The following is a 23,886-nucleotide window of genomic DNA, read 5'->3' as shown; positions in this document are numbered from 1 at the left end:
TCTCGCTCGCACAAACACGGGCGCACACTACATCTCCCTCTGGCTAAGTAGTGCGGAGGCACCATGGGAAATTCAGACGGATGGCCTTTGTGAGCAGCCGCCGCGCCCGCGCACACATTTGTATCTATATGTAGAAGCACACAAACGACCACCTGCACGGAGGGAGGGGCAAAGCCTCCCGGTGCCTTGAGGGTTTTAGTGGGCGATGGCCCGTATCGCAGTGAGCCAAGCTGCCGGATTTGATTTAATAAAAGGGATCGGCGACTCAAGACCGGTCGGCGGAGCGAAGGCGAGCGAGCAAAGGTGAGCCGTGGCAGGTTATGATGGTGATGAACGCAGGTGATGGCGATCTGACCGTCGACCGGGATAACAACAGAGCATTATTAAAATGGGGCCGGCAGCCGCGGCTGCTTCCTGAGACTGCGAGAGCGATAACGATGTTGACAAAATATGATGATGATGATGATGATGATGATGATGATGATGATGGCGACGGGCCGAGAAAACAACACACCGCTCACTGGCTAATGATGCGGCATTCTCTCATTGCAACAAGTTGGCAAGGAAGATTGAAGTCAAAGCTTTTCTGGAATGCCGCCGCTCGAGTGCATTCCTGCAGCGGCTCGCCATCAAATCCGCGGGTTCATCGAAATATCCTCCTTTTCATCCACAAAGCTCCGGATGGATTTGGCAGAGAAGAAAAAAATGTTGCTGCTGGATGCAGACTAGAACTCGAAATAAGATGGCGTCGGTGGGAAACGGCCTCACGCGGCGATACCAAAGTTGCCACTGATACACTCCCGACGTCTGGCAGGAAGTCTTCACGAGGTCATCAGAAAAAGGGAGAAAGGAATAAGAGAGCACGTTGAGATGCAAACAAAAACTTTGTCTTCGCCGAGTCAGTAATCTTTGGACGCCACGCTACTCCCACAAGGAATGTTCCCGTTTTTATGGCGAGTCATCAAATTTGCCGCACCCGCAGACAATGACCAAAGTCAAAAATCTTTGCAATTCAGCATCGGCCATCCGTCCAAGTAGACGGCTCTCCAATTTGGTCACAATTGGACAAAATCTCGAGGAGGAGTTGACTTTTAAAAGACACACAGGAAGTGGCCATACCGACATCAAAACGGCTGCTTCCTGCCACAGTACAAGAGCAGATTTCATGTTTACGAGGCGGAATCTGGAGACTTATTTTGTGGGTCCACAGTACTAATGAGAGACATGACTACCAAATTTCATGGCGATGAGTGAATCCGGCATTTGGGGCTGAATTTTCAAAATATGACAGACATGGTAATGAGCATATTTTCGGTGAGTGAGCCAGGCTCAATGACGAAAACGCCAAATCTTCACTAATCCCTTTCATTTATCTTGGATTAAAATTTTGTCACCTTCATTTGCCTTGATCCTTGGTAACGGGGGAATCGATTCAGGAAGGGTTCATCAAAGCAACACGGCAGACTTGATGTGTCTTTTTGGCCGTGGCTTTTTTTTTGTGGGTCTACTCAAGATCGGGAACATGTCTGCCAAATGTCATGTTTCTCAATCAAAAAGGCCTGAATTCATCCAATGTTGCTCCAGCCATACATATTGAGGCAAAAATAATACTGTTCACAATGTATTTCTTGTACGGCAGACTTCCTGTTTACCCGACAGCATCGCTTCTCAAGCCCTTTCTTGTGGATCGTTTCAAGATGGACACGCCGAACAAATGCGTTGCGAAGTGAAACTGGGTTGAAGGTTGAGTTCTCCAAGAGAAAAAAAGAAAAAAATCACGAGTCTAGCCCCCAACGCTCATTTCACTAAGCAACATGCAATTTGGTAGACACGTCTGTGGTGAAAAGACCTGCAAAACAGCCTCGGGACGCTATGGTGGAAAATACACAGGAAGTCTTCCATTTTGCCCCGAAATTAAAAAAAAAAAAAAAAGGATTCAAACCCAAACAGTATCGTTTCTTCTTGAGACTTTTTCGGCGGTTTTCCAGAAACGTTTTATGGAAGGCTCAGTAAGTCAACGGTGACAGCTTACACAATGGCAGAAAAGCTGCCAGCGATTTCTGCTTTGCTTCTATGACAAGCTTACTGGCAGCTGAGTAAAGAACACGTTTATTTGCGCTCCTTTTCAGATGTTTTGTTTTCTCCCGGGTGCGTTGCAAACATCTCGGAACGGCAGGTGACAAGCGCAGAAAGCATCATTTGCGCAAATCTTTTCAAGAGCACGCATGAATGTTTGCGCCGGCGCGCGCCTGTACCCGTGTGACGCTGCCAACGCTGCTGCGAAGCTTCAAAAACACAGACACGCCTAAACGCATCACAGGAAACCATTTTGGCTGACTTGACTCAGTGTAGGTGGAATTTCACACAGCATATTCAGCTTTTGGTGGACCTGAGCTTTGTCAAACATGGAAAACCTACACAAAAGTCCCATTGTTTTTGATGCATAAATTGTGATCTCATGAAAGTGTGTTTTCCAGAGTCATATCCTTGTAAAATTCTGACTTGGATATCAAAATATGATGACCGGTTCCAACTTTATTCTTCAATTTTATTTCCAAAAGAGGACTTCTTCTTGGGCGGCCCGGTAGTCCAGTGGTTAGCACGTCGGCTTCACAGTGCAGAGGTACCGGGTTCGATTCCAGCTCCGGCCTCCCTGTGTGGAGTTTGCATGTTCTCCCCGGGCCTGCGTGGGTTTTCTCCGGGTGCTCCGGTTTCCTCCCACATTCCAAAAACATGCATGGCAGGTTGATTGGACGCTCTAAATTGTGTGGGCGTGGATGGTTGTTCGTCTCTGTGTGCCCTGCGATTGGCTGGCAACTGATTCAGGGTGTCCCCCCCCCCCGCCCGAAGTCAGCTGGGATAGGCTCCAGCACCCCCCGCGACCCTAGTGAGGATCAAGCGGTTCGGAAAATGGATGGATGGATGGATGGACTTCTTCTTGCCGGGAGCAACTTTTTCCATTGGAAGCTTGCTGCGAGCAGGTCGCACCTGTTCACGCTTTCTGCCCCGAAAAAAAGACTTTTCAAAACAAAGTGGGAGTATCGCGATTTATATATATATATATATATTAATGCAAGACGACTTTTTTTCTGATTGTACACCTACGAATGCAATCCTTCAGCTCAATTTGGTCAAGCCATGTTCAATTGTGTTTGTTAAATATTCCCTTGCGACCAGGCCGAGCTAAAGTGTCCCGAAGCAAGACTAGAAAGCCAGAATGCTCCCAGCGGACGCGGCAACGGGCTCCCACTGGGCTCGGAATGTGGCTGCCAATGGCTGAATGTGAGGCTTTGTGAAGTTGCGCAGGACACCAGACGGTGGAGATAAAACCGAATATAAGCGCGGTCCATTTCCTCGTGGCTTTCGTTTCCGATAGTGAGCAAAGTGTCAGCTGCCAGAACACATGGACTCCAGACGGAAAACTGAAAACGTCAAAAGGTGAGGCGTTCACTGGCGGCACATCTGTTGGACCGGTGGAGGTCGCAGCAGGGATCGCTTTAGCATATGCCAGAATTTGTGACGAAAATGAAGAAAACCAAAACATTCATGCGGTTAAGAACTGTCGGTCAACTCCACCTCACGAGGCCCAAAGAGCTGCGATTGGATTCGACTGGTGGGCAAGAATTTGACAGACGCCTGCCCCCAAATCCTCCAGCCCGTCTTTTTAACATTGGCAATGGTGAACGTATTTTTACTCTTTTATGGCAATCAACCATGTTAAAAAAAAAAATCTTCCAATTCTCAACTATTTAAAGTTAAAACAATATTTTTTAGAGATATTTTTTTAAATAATAATAATTTCATATATTAGAGAATAAAATGAAATGATTGGGTATAATGGATTTTCGTTCTTTAAACTGTACCAAATATTACACTTAGTTTCATGCTTGTTTTTTTTTTAATTCAAGTCATTTCATATCATCTATTTTTCAGTTTTACTTGCTAGCTGTCCAAAAAGAAAAGATTTCTTCTCCTTAGTCCCATCTGTCCCGAGTTGACACTCAAAGGCTAATCTTGACCCGCTGCATTCGGAAAAGAAAACCGCACCTGAGATGGAGTGATCAAGAGCAGCTGATCGTATGTTTTGATCGTAAACGACGCATCAGTGTGACGTCACGGAACGGCCTTTCCGTATGTGCCCGTCATATTCGTCCACAAGATGGCGCTCCATTCTCCCATTCAAAGCATGCAGCTAATCCCTTTGGAATCGAAAGCTTTTAAAACGTGGCAATGTCCTACAACATTTTGCATTATATTGAAATCAAATGAAAATGTTACATTTTGACTCCAATATTGAATTATGACTTCCTGAAAAGGCATGACCACTTGTGACCGAGTGCACAGGTTCCACTTTAAAAATGAGAAAAGCAGATTTCAATTCAATAAATGAATAATCCACCGTGTCAATGATTGTACCGATTTATTTTTTTTATAATGGCGAAAGAAAGCTACGGGTGGTTCGACGGGTGGTTCGATGGTTGCCAATTAGCCCGCCTGCTCGTTCTCAAAGCTCCTTTTAATCAGGTCTTAAATGTATCGATCTGCCCCCTGCCACACACACACACACACACATGTGATCCATTATGGTATTAATTACGTTTGACAGCAAATCAATAAATGGCTCATATTTCGGACATTGGAGACTCGGAGGCCAATTAGCTTCATCCAGGAGAGGTCAGAGCCCCTCCGGACACCTCACGAGGTACACCAGTGAGACCGCCGCCATCCACAACAGCACAACCAATTGGCGTCTTGACGAGTAACTTGCGCGCAGTTTCACTTTTTGTTTGGCGCGCGTACGTGCGCCTGCGATGCCACGTTGCATGAAATGAGCTTTCTTTTTTCCATCATGAGAATTAGGAGGGAGGCCGTTCGACCAGTAAATGGCTGAAAGACAAATGAGAGAGGTCATTTTTGGTACAACAATATGGCATGACAGCGTAAAAAAAGTGTAATAGTGAAAGGCAGTGTAAAAAAACGCTGTATTCATTCATTCCCATGCAGAACATCACGTATTCACTTTCTTTTTCTTCCTTATATCAAATGTTTTTAATCCGCAATGTCAAACTGCGATTCCAGTCCTGTAGATGCGACCCTGCATTCCCCGCATCGCATCTCAAAACGTATTCCCGTCAATCACTTTTGATACTTAACTCCCAAGAGTGGGAAAGACTCCACCTTTTGGTCACCTTTCACTTCCTGTTGACATGATGCCCGTATACTGCAGTCCGTGCATTTGCTCGACCATTTCCATCCTCCACCTTTGATTTTTGATCTGCAAATGGGGAAAACAGCTCCACGTTGGGTTTTTTTTTTTGGACCTGATTTAGGCATGACACCGCAATGCACGCATCACTTTTCTCTTCCTGTGCACTCCTACTGCATGTGAGGCTAGAGCGTGTTCCGGTGCCATCTCTCTCGTTGTTACTAATTAGCGCAAACACATCAAGGAGAACGCCATAGACGGGCTAGTGAATAGCATTTATGTGGCGTAGCCCTTGGCCGCAACAATTTTGATCGCGCATTCCTTGCGTCTTTTTGCGCCGTCCGCAACAGCGGCAGTATACCCGCAATGCAGCGCGCCACGAGAGCGGGCCGGCGAATGGAAAAAAGAAATCCAAAGGCATCTGTCTTGTTGAAGCTTTTAAAGCGCAGGCCGGCCGTTTCTTGTTGAGCCCGAGGGACGCCCGGCTGCAAATGCTCGGGCGGAAACACTCGCACCTAACTCGGGTGGGAGTGATTTAACGAGCTGCGGCAGCGAGAGAGAAAGACGCCCCGCGGGAGATGTGCGCCGCCATCGAGTGGCCGTGGAACATTTCCGCAGAGTGCAGTAAAAGTGTCGGCACCCGCGCAAAAAGTGGGCTACTTTTTTTTTTTACTTCCCGCCCCATGCGGCACCTTAAAATTAGAATCCGCTTCCCCTCGCACGTTTGCTTGCTGGAGAAGAATGGAGATCTGCTGCTGCACCGCTGACAATTTCATCACCAAATTCCAAAATGTGAGACCTTAAAGTCCCAGCAGCATAGTTGAGCCAAGGTTTGGCTTGCCCTTTGGCATTTTAGCCACACTCATGTTCTGAAAGAAGGGCCAACATCTTTTTTCATGTAATACAGAGCTGGTACCTTAACTTAGAAGTGCCGAAATTGACGAGGATTTCGACTAAATGGTCGTCTTTTTGTTGTTGTTTTTTTTTTTGTTTGTTTGTTTGTTTGTGGGGGGGTTGCCGTGTGTTGCAAGCCTCAGATATGATATCGCTGAATTCGGATGACAAAAATCACCAACTGCCAGGCCATTCTAGAGCATGATAATCCGTCTTTCAAGTACATTGTCTTCTGAGTCACTTTCACCCAAAATAACGGTTCCTGACCACAAAACAGAGAAACTCAACCTTTTCTGAGGACAGAAAAGAAGCTTTTTCGGAAAACAATCATGTCAAGCGGGACGGCGACTCTGCTTTTGTGAATCTCAAACCGTCAACGGCGACGGAGAAAGATCTTTTGACAGCAAAATAATGGAGTTGCCAAGATACACTACAGCTGAGGCACATGCCATGAGCGTCGTCGATGAACAACGCATAGCCTGCGATGAATTGCGCTAGCTTTTTCTTTTTAAAAATGGCTTTCACCACTCACTCCAGACTCCATGAGCTCTTTTTTTTTTCCTCTCATGATCGCACATTTTATTACTTAGCCAACATCTACAGATTTTATCCCATACTTAAACATACACGGTTTGAGTGTGAACATTTTTCTGCAGATGTGTTTATTTATCTATTTGAGTTTTTTCCTTGCCCTCCTGGGGGGTTGACATCAGGGAATGTCATTCATATTTACTAACTGTGGAGCCGTGAAGCCGTTGAGACTCTTTTTTGTTTTTTTTATGGGCCGGATAAATACATTGGACTTTGACTGCGGGGGGACGCCAGAGAAGAGCAAAACTCGACTTGACGACCACCAATTTATGTTGCCGTCATTGGTCGTGTCCACGTTGATCGAAATTTGACTGCGCCACATTTCAAAAGCGACATCATGACGATTGCAAGGGGGCCCCCACTCATCAAAACGGTGCCGTTTCAGTGCCATTTGAAATTGGAAATGACATCAATCAATCGTTTTCAATTATATGCTGAACTGTGAAAAATGTGCTTTTGTCTTTGTTTCTTTTCAAAAGATTTGTGAGCTATTAGGGGGGGAATTATCGCCACATATATTAAGATATCCTTTATTTGTCCCGCAATGGGGAAATTACAATCAGAATTCAAAAAGGAAAAACGCTGGGTAGGGAGAGGGGAAAAAAAAACCACGCTCGAACTATCCTCTTCCGAGGATAATTTAAGTCCAGGATAAAAAAAGACCCTAGCACATGAATAAGCATTAGACAGTTACAACAAGTCACAAGACATAACATGTATAAGGGGGGGATGAATGGGAAGGGGGGGGGGGGGGGGGGGTAGGGTAGGGTAACCGCGACGCGGCCGATAATGACCAGCCGCACGGTCACCGTTGCGCTCCGCATTATCGAACCACGTCACGGGGGAAAAAGAATCGGAGCGATGAAGACGGTGATAACAAGGATGTGTATGCGCGTGTGGTTGTCCAGTTGTGTATGTGTATGCGTGTACAGGTCATAGCTGCTTCGTCGAGGTCTGCTCATCATGAAGACAAGAAGATATAAGGTTTGCAACAAAACAAACATGCCCACATCTCAATCGAAATTGGTCAAGTTGCAGCCAGCGAGATGAAAACTCTTTTGCTGCAACTTTGCACCCGAGTCACGCAACGGGCAACAGAATGCCAAAATCCTCAAATATCCACATCGCCCGTTATTTATGTTTTCCATTTTGTACAAAAAATGCTGCCCCCGAAAAGTAGATAAATAGATAATTAAAATCGGAAGACAAGCCATGATACGTTTGTTCATTTTGTTTTTTTCTATTGATGAAACAATTCTTTTTTCTTTTTTTCTTTTTTTTTTGTTGTTTTTTGTTTTACTTCCAGTTATGTTTGGAAAAACGACTGAACACGGATTCAAGACAGCCACAGTCGCGGTTTAGCAACTGGGACAGTCAAACAAAAATCCACAATGAGAACACTCACAAGGACCCGCAATGGACTCAAAAACCCAAAACATGACATGTACTGCTGTAAACCAACACATTCACTAGCTTACTTGAATGTAACTGGATTTTCGACCAGCTGTGGTTGAGCTCATTCTCTCTCTTTTCCCCTCATTTTATCCAAATGTAATAATCGTCGGAAGCCCCACCGTGAGACGTGTTTCATAAGGCGGCCTCCGTTGTGTGTATTATTCCTTTTAGGTTTCATTGTTCTCCTTCAAGACTTGTGCGGCATTTCCGTTTGAAATTCAGCCACGTAAATGCTAAATGAATTGAAGAAAGAAAGGAGCGATAAATGCGTCGTAGATGTTTCAAGGGTGAGCTTTTGAAAAGGGAAGAGATGGAAATGTTACTTTTGAGCAAGGAACAAGAAGAAGAAGAAGAAATAGAGTCCTATCCGTGACGCATCTTGGCAGCTGAGCATGTGCAACTCTTCTAAACAAATTCCAGGAGAGGAGAAGTATGCTTCAAGAGGTGCTCGGGCAAACGGGGGGCCGCTGGTTTTCAAGGGCAATCTTTTGTGCGTCAGGAGAACAAAAAAGTAAGCAAAGAGAGGAGGGGGAAAAAGGGAAGCAGAAGAAGGAGAAAAAAGAAAAAAGTTGCATTGAATGAAACATCTTCTCCGGGGGGGGCTGAATGGCATTCCCTTGGGGGCCCCGCTGCGGTTAAAGGCAGGCGTTTAATATACACGAAAAACCTTGGCGCGTGTGAATACAGACAAAGATGAAGATGTTAAACGCTCGCCTGTGACAGAATGAGAGCACTGATAAAAAAGACGGCGGCACAACGGGCCTCAATCAAAAGACGTGATGAGTATCAAAAATGGCTTTGAGCGAGAGCGCGAACGGGAAAGCTAACGGCGGCGCTAGCATGACCAGACGTTAGCGGCTGTTAACTCATTTGCTGCCGTCAATGTTTGCGTTTGTCCACTGGCACTCCAGCTTTGCGTGCCACCCAGGTGGGGAACCGTCAATTTTTATTTTATTTTTTTTCAACGAGTGGGCCGTTTGTCAGTGTAAAAGATGCCTGTAGATGGCAATGTTGCATCACTTTGGATTGGAGATCAGCATAGCTTTTGAGGAGAAGATAAAGATGAGGGAGTGGGTTCTCAGCACAGTTTTGAGGGAGAGAATACGCCAATTCCAAAGTCAGACAAGTTTAGGCACCAAAAGAGTATTAGTAAAGTATATTATTTCTGTGCAGTATATGTAAATTAGTATATACACGTATACAGTACATACACACACACGCACGTACACACATATACATAAAGAGAGAGAGAGAGTGAGGGTAACACAGGATTGGATTTTCAGACCAGTCCGACCCCCCCCCAAAAAAAAAATCCTGCTCTGGCTGAGGCCTTCACACAATGTTTTTCCATACCTTCAACTTTATTCTTCTTATTATAATTTCCCTCACACTTATACATGCCACGTCTACATTTTTCCAACTGATTCTCATTGTTCCAACGTCAAAAAAACGTATTTGTCTCAATGCGCTTCGAAGGGCATCAATTGTATTTGTATTGTTTTTTTTCCCCCACAGTATTCTCACAAGCATTTTTGGATGTCTCCCTCGTCCAGCGCACCCGATTCAATCATCGGCTCATCAGCAAACTTTGCAGAAGCCTAATAGCGATCATGACCATTTGTAGCAGGTGTGATGGAACTCGGGCATCCCTGTTTGAGGTGAACGGAAGGACGGACGGACGGACTGCATTTCCTGGTTATCATGCGGTGTTTCGTCGTTCATCCACACGACGCCGCACTTTGCAGCCAAACAAAGTTCAACGGGAAGTTTCTGGTAAAGGCGTCCAAAAAAGCGGCCAGCTGTTGCCGACATCTGCTTGCTCAAGAAAACGAGACTTACACCAGCCGGCAGCGTGGCAAAGATTTATTGATTCATTTTTAAATGGAGCGCTTCAACCGAATGCTTCCAGAACAAGCGGCCGCTTCATCCCGGCACGAAGATGTCAGGAATGCACCTGAGCTTCAATTTGCTCTGGTCTGTAGACAAGCCCGGCAAGGCTTCACACGTCACACTATGTAGAAAAAATGAAACAACCATTTGTTTTTGTGTATGTGTGTGTTTTATACTTCTGTCTGCTTCTGTCTCGTCTAAAAATATCTCTGCTTTCCGCACAGAAAGCGCGTGCCTGCCTGCTTACCTTTGCCCCCTCCTCACATACACACGGGGCAATGGATGAGTCCTAGAAAGGCTGCCGTGGGCTCCTCTGACCACATCCTCATGCTATCTGCCACCTTGCACTCTCCAAACGAACAGAACGAGGGGAGATAATCCATAGAGTACACATGCTCACTCACAACGGACTTGACATTATCATGAGTGTCGCCAGTCATTCATGACAAATGGCCACGAGCACAGAACAAATGGAAATAAGCCACAACAGTGGGTGGAGGGGAGGGGTGGGGAGTCTACTGCACACTTGGTCACGCAATATACGTTGCCTTCCAATGACAGTGGAACCTCGATAACCATGACTCAGTCGTTTCCAAAACGTCAGACTAAAACCAAATTGTACGAAAACCAAAGCAATGTTTCCAATAGGAAAAAATGTAAATCCAATGAATACATTCAAGACATTCAAAAACGTCAGAAAAAATATATATACCTGTATATATATAGGGCGGCCCGGTAGTCCAGTGGTTAGCACGTCGGCTTCACAGTGCAGAGGTACCGGGTTCGATTCCAGCTCCGGCCTCCCTGTGTGGAGTTTGCATGTTCTCCCCGGGCCTGCGTGGGTTTTCTCCGGGTGCTCCGGTTTCCTCCCACATTCCAAAAACATGCATGGCAGGCTGATTGGATGCTCTAAATTGTCCCTAGGTGTGAGTGTGAGTGTGGGCGTGGATGGTTGTTCGTCTCTGTGTGCACTGCGATTGGCTGGCAACTGATTCAGGGTGTCCCCCGCCTACTGCCCGGAGACGGCTGGGATAGGCTCCAGCACCCCCCGCGACCCTAGTGAGGATCAAGCGGTTCGGAAAATGGATGGATGTGTATATATATATATATATATATATATATATATATATATATATATATACACTTTTTTTTTGCCTTTTATTGACCCAAAAAAATCAAACCAGGCCATGGTCTCTCTGAGCATGTTATGGTGTGTTAACACCCCGTATTGGTAATAAATTGGTACAGCAGCTAATCAGTGAATTGTGTCGCTCAGTCAAGTACGCAAGCAGCCAAGAAAAAGCTTCGCACCAGGAAGTGCAGCGACCTGTAACAGCACTCTTACCAGGGCTGGACTAGCCATCGCGTATCGCGGGCAGATGCCCGGTTGACCAGAGTCTTCAGGGGCAAATAATTCTTTTTGAATTGAATTGGTCACAATGTATTTCTTTGTTTTCCCTCCATGTTACCCCCCCCCCCCCCCCCCCAAGACTCCGTCCCATGAAGTCCACTCGCGTCAGTCCGGCACTGAATGTGAAAAACAAAAGTCAAAGCAATTTAAAAACCAAGTGTATTAAAACGATGATAATCCTGGACAAGGGCACTCCCGAGTAGTACACAAAAGAGTGAGAAATGGGCAGAGCCTTAACGGAACTGAGTTACTTGGATGAGTTTGCTACGAACCATTTTCAAACCAATGAAAAGCGGGACAACATTTCAAGGAAGAGAAAATTGTTGGGTAATACGAAATCCGAGGGTCTGCCGTAGTGTCATGTTGCTGATGCCATCCTTCCGCTGGCCAGTTGCACTTATGAAATCTGGTGGATGTCTATCATGAGTTGACCGCCCTAACACCCCCCCCCTCCCCCACCCCCACAGAAAATGTCTTGATAAGCCTGGACCGAAATGACACAGAAAGTCTGCCACTTTGTTTTGCAATACCATTTTAGGGGTCAGGAATTGGAAATTTGGGGAAAATGCATGCTTGCACCATAGAAACAAACTGATAAATGAGAGATGCAGTCTGTGGCAATCGACAGATATTGGTGGTGCGCATTGCTCACACTGCATCATAAATAACTGCAAGCTCAAGTTGACTAATGGAGCAATGCGACTGTGACAAGGGCCCGCGCGTTTTGATCGACTTTGGCCATTTCTGCAAAGCTTGTGCTTGCGTCTCATTTTCCACGAACGGACCGAGTGCTTCTAAGTTGATGCGCGCACGCTCCGCTGGGCCGAGCCGGGCCCTCAGGTGACACATAAATAAATAAGCGTGGCGGATGTGGCTGGAAAAGAACACACACACACAAAAGAAGAAAAAAAAAAGCAGAAGACAGATGAAGAGGAAAAGAAGAGTTGAGCTGCATGCTGGGGTTTGTCTCCTCTTATTTGCTCAACTCGGTCAGCAGAAGAAACAATCAAAGTGGGGAAGAAAATAAAGATGAGACTTTTCCGCCGTGCTCTGCCCACACAAAATGGGAATTGTTTTTCGAATCGTACCGCAGTTGAGTGGAGGACATCAGTCAAGTGTCTTTTCGCGTAAGGTTTCTTGAGACTTTTTTGTGGGGCTACTGGTGAGAGCCACTTGTGCCAATGTTCATGGTACTCAGAGAAAATGGCTTCAAGGGCCGAATTTTGCCAAAATGACAAGGATTCCTGGGAAGCACCCCGAAAATAGATTCAAAGCTAAATTGCGCACCCTCCGCTGTCTTTTCAGGAATGCCTTTTTGAGACTTTTTTGTGGAGCTACTTATGACAGCCATGGCTGACAAATTTCACGTTGCCAATTTTTATTAGATTTTTTTTCTATCCAGCGGCAAATGTTCTTGAAATGACATCTTAAAAAGCCAATTCAAACCAAAATGGCAGGTCGCCTGTCTCTTTTTGAGCATGGTTTCTTAAGAATTTTTTTGCGGGTCTACTCATGAGAGACACATCTACTATATAGTACATGTAGCTAATAGCATGTAGCTTCGGGGATTAAATCAGGGGTCAAGGATTCTTGGAAAGCACGCCTCAAATGACTGACTCACATACAAAAAAAAAAAGGCAGACTTCATGTCTATTTTCAACCATGGCTTTTTGACACTCAAGATGAATGTGAATTTTTATGTTCGGTCAAAATGGCTTTGTGGGCTGGATTTAGCTCGACCGAATTTCCATTTGACCGGGATAAGTAGGCCTGCAAAATGCGGTTGCGCTCTGAATACAACACAGAAGCGAGTGCAATTTCCAGACGGACTTTGCAGAGCAGAATAGGGGTGCGGTAAGGCTCCTCGGTTGCCATAATGCAGTGTGGCACTCGGCCCGATAGTGGGAAGTCCGATAAAAGGTCTGCGGGGATTGTGACAGGTGGACAAGAGTTGTTTAACGAGGCAATCCGGAGGGCGAGAGTGTTGGATGTTCTTCCCCCCGTACCCCCCCTTGAACGCATCGACACATCATCCCAAGTGCGAGACACACACGCGGAGGGATTGATCCCCGTGTACAAGGCCATTAAGTGTCGCTTGTGTCTGGGCTGCTGCCGGATGGATCAAGAGATGTTTAGGGTTTTTTTAGTCTGTGCGTGCGTGTCTTTTTTCGTACTTGCACTCTCAAATGAGCAAGTGGAACTTTCAACTTTTTTTTTTCCCGCTGACTTCAGCTACATTTTCAGGAAAGAGTGATAAAAAGACGCCGAGGTCAGCAAAAAGCATGTCGGTGTGAGTTGGCGTTTTGAGTGTAGACGTATGGGCGGACGCAGCTTTCGTTAAGATGGACGGACATATTGAAAGGATGCGTCAATGGAGAGACGGTTGTTTATGTCGCCTGCCGGCAAACGGACACGCGTGATTTAAGTATACACGACTAATGTGAGTGGATGCAAATATTTTAATGTTTGTGTGTGAATGGAAAGACATTTTTATTTTAATGCAATAGAGTTTATGTTTATTTCTTTATTAGGACTGTATGTCAATGGATAGATCATTGTTGACAGTGTGAGCGAGAGTCATGTGAATGGATAGAACGACATTTTTTGTGTGGAGTTACAAAAATGAGGGATTTTTCTCAAGAGTTTGTGGGGGGGGGGGGGTTAATCTTATTTTGAGACCTTTTTTTGGAGTTTTTACAAGTTTAGATTTTTGAGGGGGAAACGGTTCGTTTGTTTAACTTTAGTATTAGTTTTTTTGTTGTTGTTTTTTTAAATCTGGAATATTTGTCCTGCCCTCACTCCCTAGGTTGGACACACCCATGGGATAGACTCCCAAAGAGAAATGAATGGGGAGATGACGTGCAAAGAACTGAAAGCTAGCGCTAGTCACGGTTCCCCCTCGCGAGATTGCTCCCAAAATCGAGCGTCTCCTCTCCTCATTGGGTCTTTCTTATGAACGTCTAATTGATGACTTTGACAGACTTTTTTTCCTTTCAGTGGTCACGATGTATCGGATAATAAAGTCAAGTACAATCGGAATTCCTCACCGTTCCTTCTTCCAGTCTTTCCGAAATTACTGTCACCCCCGAAAGCTCACGTATGAAATGAACTGACGAAGGGCATCCCACTGCAGTTATTTTTAGCTTGTTTCATGAATGAAAACCGTAGTTCTTTTTTGTAGTCATTTTTTACTTTGCTTCAAAAATGTTCATTTCATTTCAGTGGGTTATTTCGAAAAACCTTGAATGCGCGCCAATGGGAAAGGACGAGAGCTGCGCAGTTAGAGACACGCGATTGGTATTTTGTGAGGTTATGTAATTCTAGCAGCCAAAGTGAAGATTCCTGAAACGGCGTGTTCTTAAAAAGAAAAAATGAATTCTAGTGCGAATGTAACAATACCGTACTGGTGCAATAACGCCGGACCTTTGTCAGCTCATATTAACGTCGCTACAGATAGGGGCCCCGTGTTTGTTTCATCCACGAAAGCAGCAAAGACAGCACATTAATTTCCGCCGCCCGAGCGAGGGGAGGCAGCAATTAAATGCGACGGCTGCAACAGCAATCGACGTCTCTTGCGAGTAAACAATTTTGCTCTCCTGTGAGGGCCCCGCCGACGTTTCAACCGAGAAATCAAGTCATTTGAGTCATCAAGTAATCACACTCGCCGACAGCTGTCGCCACAGCTGGAGCGGCGTCGGACGAGCGGAGTTTTGGAAGCACGCGGCAATCGGGTGAGATCGCCCGTTCGTTCGTCGGTGAGACGCGGCCATCGGCGTCTTCTCTTTATTTCTTCAAGCTTTTTGCATTGGCTTGCTGACCCGATGAGCCCGTTCGTCTGTGAATTGACCAACATGCTTCCATTAAGTCTGCGTGTGAATGAAGCGCGCAAACACGGCGGTCTGTCAACACACCGGCAGTGGGTTGCCCGTATGCACGCATGTGAATGAATGCACAGGTCGCTGTCTGCAATTACAGAGCTACCTTTATTGATGCTTGCATTAGGCAGGCAAAGGAAGGCAGCTTTACTTCTCTTGCTCATTTTAGACACAAGGTAACTCAATGTGCCTCGCAAAATTCAAAGTACATACCACAGCAAAATGATGAAATAAGTAGTAAGTTACAGGAGCGTTTTCGAACTTGGGCGAAAAGAAATTACTCGCGGCTGACTTCACTTCTGTTTGCAGCTATCCCATTTGTATGCGGCACAACAGCTAAGTGCAGCTTCACCTTGTTTGCGTTAAGCTTTGGGATCCATTCATCAACTTCCTCAGGTCTCAAAGCCCGACCGGGCTTGTGTTCAATCGGCATTTCGTCGATTTATTCAGGACCCCTGCGATTGGCTGGCAACTGATTCAGGGTGTCCCCCGCCTACTGCCCGAAGACGGCTGGGATAGGCTCCAGCACCCCCCGCGACCCTAGTGAGGATCAAGCGGTTCGGAAAATGGATGGATGGATTCAGGACCCAAACCGTTGACTGATTCGTAGTCTAGTAGCCGAACTGTATAGTCGATTCTACGGCTGAAAAGCCTTTCGGACTTGACGCAGGTGTTTTGATCTCGTTGTTCTGGTCATACCGGAGTTGCAGCGTTCTGAAGGTGCTGCAGCTGTTTGATGCTCTTCTGAGGGAGTCCGGTTAGCAACAGTAACCCAAATCTACCTGCACAGTAGCTCTTTGCAATTTTGCACACCCCTGTGGAACAGCATGACCGCAATAATCACTGTAGCTCCGGCTTTGTACTTGAACCATCTCAATTCCACAGCAGCAGACATTTTAAAGGGCTCAAGGACTTCAGCACAATTGCACCCTTCAACTTGCTCTACAAATAATGCGGCTAGTCACTTTTAAGATGGTGCAACAATCATCTGCACCAACTTCACAACTCTTATAGGATTGTATTCTACCACTGATCACTTTAGCGCTGCTTGACACTTTGCACATTGTCTCACAGCTGTCATCGGGTGGTACTACCGCACAACGACACCCTTACAGATTACGGAATGTCTTTCCATACTTATTTGTCAGCGTAGAAAACCGAGCGGGATGGTCAGGCGTCAAACTGATAAACGACGTTGCGGAAGTTCATCGAGCCGCTAACTCACGTCTAATCCAAGGCAGTGGGGGGTCGGGGCGCTGCAACTGCTCGTAAGAACATGGATGAACGCACGAGTGTCCGGCTGGGAAAGGAAAAGAAGAAGAAGAAGAAGGAGCGAGGCGAGCGTTTTGAGGAAAGGTCAGCGTCTTGCCTTTCATTTGTCTCTTTGATGGAGCTGGCCTATTAGCAACAGATAGCATGAGCGGACGCCGCCCAGGCCAAACAAGCTAATTACCGAAAGATGAAGGCATCTTGTCACTCGGTTACCGTGACAACCCGCAGGGCATTCACAATTACAGATCAGCAGAAAAGACCGCAGACATTTTTCTGACAATAATGATCGTTCAAATCATCACATTGTGTTTTTTAGTGCGACAGTTAAGAAGCCAGTGTTAAGGTTCCAAGGCAGGGTTAGGGTGACAAACAGTAGCTGGGGGTTCAAATTAGAGTTCTGAACAGGTTTTAGGGTTTCAAATGAGTGTTTCCAACAAGGGTTAGGATTTCAAAGTTGGGTTTTAGGACCGTTTTAGGGTTCCAAAGAAGGGTTTCAAGCGAGGACGTGCGGAGACCAAAATTTGGCATCAGAATATCTACCGAAAAATATGAAAAGATGTTCTCGTCGGCTTTCCCTGACATGTAGTATTTGTTCTCGATCAGCAATTTCTATGAATTTCGTCATTTTTAACCAACAGTGGCCCTCGCCCAGCATGTTGTGGCCCAAAGTGGTACGGCACACGACGCAAGCAATTATAAATTCACACTTGGCTGTACGGATAGTCAAAAAATAAATCAATAAATAAATACTTGGGTAAAACAGCAATTCAGCAAAAGTTGTCATGCAAAGCTACATACAGTACGTGTGAAACGGATGCAATTAAAAGACCCCCCCCCCCTCGTTAGGCGTCTCTTCCTGCACAGTGAGCGCTAATTAAGAGCATGTTGCGTTGCGCCGCTAATCTCGCACACTCCGTTCAATCCAATGCGCTAGCGGATTACAACTCACAGCATGCGCTCTCGTTATCATAGCGCACATGCGCACGCCCACGCACACCCCCGAAGAGTACACGCACACAATGAATTGTTTACGTGCTAAAGTGGGACTGTGTCTTGTATGACACCTTCAGGCTTTATTTGCATCTCTAATTAGCGCACAATGATGATGCAGTGCAGGCTGACATGCTCGCCGCGCTAATGGGCTTTGCTTTCTTTGGATAATTCAAATGGAGTGCATGCCTGCGCACGCACACACACACACACACGTACTCGACGGTTGGGAAATATGTGCAGATACTTCCACGCCGAGGGACGGTGTCACTTGCAGCCGACGTTTGTTTGCAAACTAGCCACTAGTGGCTCATTAGGCTTTCAAATTATGCAAATAAGACAACGTTAAGGAGTTAAAAGTAGGGCTTCAGGCCAGGGTTAGGGTTTCAAATAAGCAGCAGGGCTTCGAGTAAGCGTTTCTTTTTTTTTTGTCAGTGTCATTCATTGCAGCCCCTTCGAATGTGCGCAACTTGGCCACCGGCGGAACGATACAGTCTTGCACAAAGTCTCGTTCGATGAAGTGATACGTCGAAGGAGAATTTATAGGAAGTACACTTTCACATGTTTTTGCACCATTTGTGTTCAAAAGTGGAATAGTGGCACCACATACTGTAAAAGCTATTTGTTTGCCTCCCTATCGTGCTTTGCGCCGTCCAATAGCATGAGCTCAGGGACTTTGCGAAGACCAAGTTACACTTCCTGGTTGCTTTAAATTAACAACGTCCAAATCGCCGTTTAGTTTGACAGTAACGGACGCACTGCAGGCTCACAACAAAATGGCCGACTCACTATATAGGGTACGATATCATCTAAATATCATTCGTCAATCCCCACACAGGCACCGTAGAAGCTCACACTTAGCATCCATCATTTCGGACGAGCGCTTCACGTTCACTTGCTCAGTGAAACGTTCAACACGATGTGTTCTTTGTTTGCTTGTTTGCATGAAGCCTTTGAGTCAGGCAGAAGAAGAGGAAGAGAAAGATCCAGAAGACCTTCCTGACAAGAGCTCCATGAATGCAGCTCGGGTTGTGCGAGGTGAAAATGCTTTTTAACCGAGTGAAGGCCCCCCCCCCCCCACCGTTGCTCCCGAGTTCAAACTGGTGCTAGGCTTCCATTTAAGCTTTCTTTTGTGCTCCTGTCGTTATGACAAATATAGGCAAAACACTGTGGAGCAAAGTCTCCTAAAATGAATATACTGATGCTGTGAAACACAGAGCACTGGTTGTGTTCGACCCTGGCAAAAAAAAAAAAAAAAAGAGGGGTTGACGTTTTGGGTTCGGCTTTTTTGGGGTTCAAAACAATCTTAAAGTAGGGGGCTTTTTTCAGGGTCAGGGATTCAAAGGAAGCTTTCAAGCCAGTGTTAGGTTTTGTAATTATGGCTTGAAATCAGGGTTAAGGTTTCAGATCCAAATTTGGTTGCAAGTGACGGCTGGGCTAGCAATTGGGGTTTCAAGATAAGATTGGGGTCTTAAGAAAGGCTTTCACGCCATGTTATATGATCCAAGTGGGGTTTGCGGCAAGGGGTGGGGTTTGCGAACAATGGAACCGTGCCAAGACTTTTGACCCCAAGACAGCGTAGCAACACAGTACAGCGCTTGGATCGCTGGTCAGGGAAGGGCAAGCAAAGTGAGTGCTATGAACGTCTTGGTGGTAACACTTTGGAGGAGTGCGAAAGCTTCGCCGCACTCAAGGAAACGACAGCACACGAGCAGCACGTATCAAATGTCCTCCGTCTCTTACCTGCATTTTGCATTATTGGACGGACGGAGCTTTTGTTATCTGACGGTGGCGCCGTTTTACCTTGATGCATGTTGTTTGGGTTTGTTTGGGTTTTTTTTTTTTTTTACATTGACGGAACATTAAAGTGCTTCTGTTGTCTGGGTCTGATGGAAGTGGCATGCGGATGTACTCCCGCCTCTCGCGTGCGCTCCCGTCCGCCTCGGTGTCAAAACCGTTTCATGCCGACGGATGATGAGAAAATAATGCGGATGCCAGACCTTTTTCTTGCGATAGTGACTGCGGCTGTGGCCGCGGCGCCGGTGGGTGCATGAGAGATCACGAGCATCAGTCTGTTCCTGAGTGTGTGTTGTGGGCTTCGAGTCATTGTTTGTGATTTACTGTAAAGGCGAAGCCACGTGAACAAATGTCTCCCCGATAATGTGTTCTCCGTGCCCCCGCTCGTGTAAACACGGCGTTCTGATTAATATCGCGTTTGTGGAAGAAGGATGAGCAGACGAATCCATCTTTTTTTCCCATCCACCTCAGCGCACTGCCGTTTTGTCTTCTAGCGCCCTCTGCCGCCAGCTAAAATTGATGTCCAAGTGCCCTCGGGCTCGCATTGCAAGCGTCGTCGCTCACCCGTTTTCTGGGTTTTACACAATGCGAGCCCGAAGGCAGTACGGGACAAAATGGCAGCAAATTCCATCTTAAATCAGAAGAAAATGCTTCGACACGAAGAGCACGGCGCTAAAGAAAATCCTTGCTGTGAATTCTCCTTCTAGACAGACTGATACCGCCTTTTTTAGAACTAGCACAAGTACTTTGGGATTCAGACAGAGTAGTGGTCTCAAATTGGGGTTCCAAGTCAAAATTAGGGATTCACTCGACAGCGGCTGCTGCAGCAGTGGCGGGCGGACAACAAAGATCCGTGTGTGTGTGTGTGTGTGCGTGCGTGCGCAATCAAATCTTTAATTCCCAACTTGTCCGCCTTTAATCTGATGAACTGACTTCCTCCGATTCGGGCGGGGGAATCAATCATTCAGCAGCAAGCCGCACAATGGCCTCCTAAGAGTGCGGCAAACACAACACAGGAAAACCCACGCGACACCTTTCATATTCGCATGCAATCAACATTTTGCCTTATCCAGTGGGGAGATTTGGCATGCATGCGCAGTGAAGGGGTCCAAGTAGGGTGTCAAGCCAGAGTTAGGGGAGCAAAGGCAGTCTGACTGCCAAGATTCGGGTCTCAAGATGCAGTTAGGCCATAAAAATAGGTTAGGGGGGCAATTTGAAGCCTGGGTTAGGGTTCCGAGGGGGCACAGGGCTCTCAAGGTCAGGTTGCAGGCCACCATTAGGGGTTCAAATTATGGTTTCAAGACTACAAACAGCAGTTTATCTTCCAAAAAAAATGTTCGATTTCAACAAATTCATTTCATGGTGGTAGGTATGGACAAAGTCTTATTTCCACGATTATATTAAATAGATTTTTTTTCTCTCCATATCATAAAGGAAATGTTCTTCAGTTTGAGTTCATGATCTTAAGACAATGACATTCCAAATACTTTAAAAGCAAGCATCTATAACTTATGCTTTGATTTTTTTTTTGTTTTAATTGATTGGGAAGATGTAAGGTTTGTGTTCATTTTGACATTTATGAATGTGCCCTTCCTTACGTGCCCATATTGGGAAGCGGAAGGTTTAGTTGCTCCAATGAGACACACGAATCTCCCATTGACACTGCTGGAATATCAGCGGACAGAGGAATGTTTTCGCGCCTCTAATAAGCATTCTTCACCGTGTAGCCACATATTTGCCGCGTGTTGATAAGTGTATTAAGCACTCGGATCGGGCCTTTGCGACACGCAGGGGAAGAATGTTCATTAATTGCCGTTAAGTAAGGGCCAGTCACGCGATTAACTTGATGAATATCTTAATCCCTCAAAAGGCCCTCATTAGTAGTCATTATTGAATGTACACACGCCGGTGAGGCAGGAGAGAAAAAAACAACAACAATCATTCATGTTGCCATGACATTGTGTTTCGGTTTTTTGTTGTTGTTTTTTTTTAATCCAGCTCCTGAAGTCAGTTTCACTTACAAAGTAGGGAAATGACATTTTGTTGGCATGTCGATGGAGATGTGCAACAAAATGAAGCCATGCTTGAAAAGTTTTGGTTTGGAGTGGCCATTTTAAAAACAACATTTTCAGGGGTCCTTCACCTACTTGGAATTTTTGATGAAAATGCAGCCCCCAAAGCCAGTTTCACTTGGAAAGATGAAATTTGGAAGGCATGTACATCATAAACAGACCTAGAAAAAAAAGGAGCAGGGCTTGAAAAGACACCAGGAAGTAGGCAGTTGCACTTTAAAGTGGCCATTACCCAATTGCTTTCCGGGGATCCGTGCTCCCTGTGAAAAAGCAAGCTCCCCAAAGCCATTTTCATCTATAAAAATCAAATTTGGTAGGCATGTCTCACATAAGTATACCCCTCCCCCCCCCCTCAAAAAAATAAATTGTCTCAAGACGGCATGCTCAGAAAGATACAGAAGGGAAGTCATTTTGTTGTAAAGCAGCCATTTTAGGTCACATCCAGAGATCTTTGTCTCTGGATTTTGTTTTAATGTACGGGGAATTTTTTGTCAGCATGTCTATGATGAGTGGACCAACAACAACAAAAAAGTCTGAAGACTTCATGCTTGAGAAGACAGGTAGTAGACCATTTTGGTTGAAAGTCACTATTTTCACAGCTTGCAGGGATTCTTGCCCCCTGCAATTTGGAGGGGGGGGTACTGGCCCAAAGCAAATTACTTTCACCAGCATCAAACTTGGAAGATGTTCCTGTCATTCGTACAGCCACCAAAACGTTGCAAGAATCCAAGAGACACAAACAAGGTGGGCTCTTGGTTTGAAATGGCCACTTGGGGGGCCACGTCGACTGTTTCCTAGGGTCCTTCCGACAACAGTTGCTCGAGATTCCGTCCGTCCAATTGCGACCAAATTATTGTTCTGTAAATCGGTCACTGCGCGTGGGAAGAGCGTGGCTGCAAATTAAAGCCAGATTCGAACCACGGCGTAGTCTATGATGCTCTCATTCCTATTCTCTGTTGACAAAGAATGTGACCGTTTGAGAGGCTTGCCCACCACCAGTACATAAAGATACACCGTGCACATAAATTAATGCTATAGCTTTTCAGTGCCGGTGGCCATGTTTATTATGCATTCACTTTCTCTACACCACTGATTTTATTTTCCCGTATGCACCGTCAGAGCAGTGGAAGTGCTAACAGTGCAGCTTTAAGACTGGAACACTGCGAGCTCCAGATTCCATTGGGCTTCCATTACTTGCATTTTATTCACATTTTAGTGGCCTGCTTCTCCTCCGACTCGCCGCGTTATTGTCAACATGACAAATACCTCCACTGTAAGGGGGACTGGGGAGGAATCGATACGAAAAAAGTTAAAACAGTCATGTCGGACTGCATGCCATTGCCTCTAAATTGAATTTCCGATAGTCATGGGCGCGTAAGCATCAACCAAGATGGCCTCTGATGGATCTTCCTGAAATTAATCTGCAGTTAAGTATTGCATAGTCGCTCTCTTATGAGCCCGCGCCAACTATAAAAACCTGCGCCGCTATTGTCGCACGTTCCTGGAGGACGAGGGAGGCGAAAAAGGCTGCAAATCAGCTGCGTCGTTAAGCAGCTAAAGGACGGAGCCAGTCTTTTAATTCAATTAAAATTGGGCCTTCCAAGGAGGAAACCACAAGGACAGCCAGCTGGTCACATGATCACATGGACAACTTCCCAACAAATAACGCCGCCGCCAACTAAATCTTGCTGCTTTTCATCACGTCGATCTATCCAGAGTTGGCAAAGAAAAGTTTTCCGTTTCGATAGTATTTTGTCATGTTTGCTTAACACTGCCCGTTTTTAATTGCAGACTGATACGCATTGATTTTTACAACGCTGCTGACTATTCTCGCTGCTGCTCTTCACATCTGCATATCCCGTATGTATATTAGCAAAGAGTTTCTCTAACTTGTCCATGTGGAGCACTATTGCTGCCGTTTAATTCAAGACTACCGATGCACGTAACATTTTTTTTGTTGTTGTTGTTGTTTTTTTGCTAGAGACAATGAGGCTGACTATTCTTGCTGCGTTACTTTGTAACTTCATATGCATTTTGCATATTACAAAATACGGTCGTAGTTTAGAATTTCATTCATGTTGAATAGTGCTGCTGGCTATTTCATTCTGTTTTATTTGCAGACAACGTTGCTGACTATTCCTGCTGCTCTTCACATTCACTTCTGTATGAATACACACACACAAAGATACATACACACACACACACACACCGTATAAATTCATACATTACTAAGTGTTGGTATAACATAAAATGATGTCGGTGAGTAGCTCAGTTTACATCACAGCGTTTCAGAGCGTATTTTTAAAAAAAATTGATAATGGGATCTCAAAGTGAACGTTTTTGGTCACTGCCATTATCAATCACTTGTTTAAAAAGAGAGCGCTTTGATGACGTGGCCAACTGCTGGCTTGGCATGCACAATGCAGAGCTTTC

General features: G+C 45.6%; 2 protein-coding genes across 2 annotated transcripts in view; both read right to left on the bottom strand.

Moving 5' to 3' along the window:
• LOC147208110 (neural-cadherin) overlaps window positions 1-23,886 on the bottom strand; it is a 174,243-nt gene that overhangs the window by 143,247 nt on the left and 7,110 nt on the right. The window lies entirely within an intron of this gene.
• LOC147208109 (major histocompatibility complex class I-related protein 1-like) overlaps window positions 4,404-23,886 on the bottom strand; it is a 44,742-nt gene continuing 25,259 nt past the window's right edge. Inside the window, exon 7 of the mRNA XM_086107952.1 lies at window positions 4,404-5,275. Within this exon, the coding sequence (XP_085964078.1) occupies window positions 5,193-5,275 (83 nt within the window). The 3' untranslated portion in view covers window positions 4,404-5,192. The remainder of the gene's footprint in view (window positions 5,276-23,886) is intronic.

The sequence above is a fragment of the Hippocampus guttulatus genome, chromosome 3 (assembly GCF_054856545.1).
Source record: "Hippocampus guttulatus isolate MCC_2025c chromosome 3, RoL_Hgut_1.0, whole genome shotgun sequence".
Classification (NCBI taxonomy): Eukaryota; Metazoa; Chordata; class Actinopteri; order Syngnathiformes; family Syngnathidae; genus Hippocampus; species Hippocampus guttulatus.
This window is presented reverse-complemented; position numbering and strand designations above follow the sequence as displayed.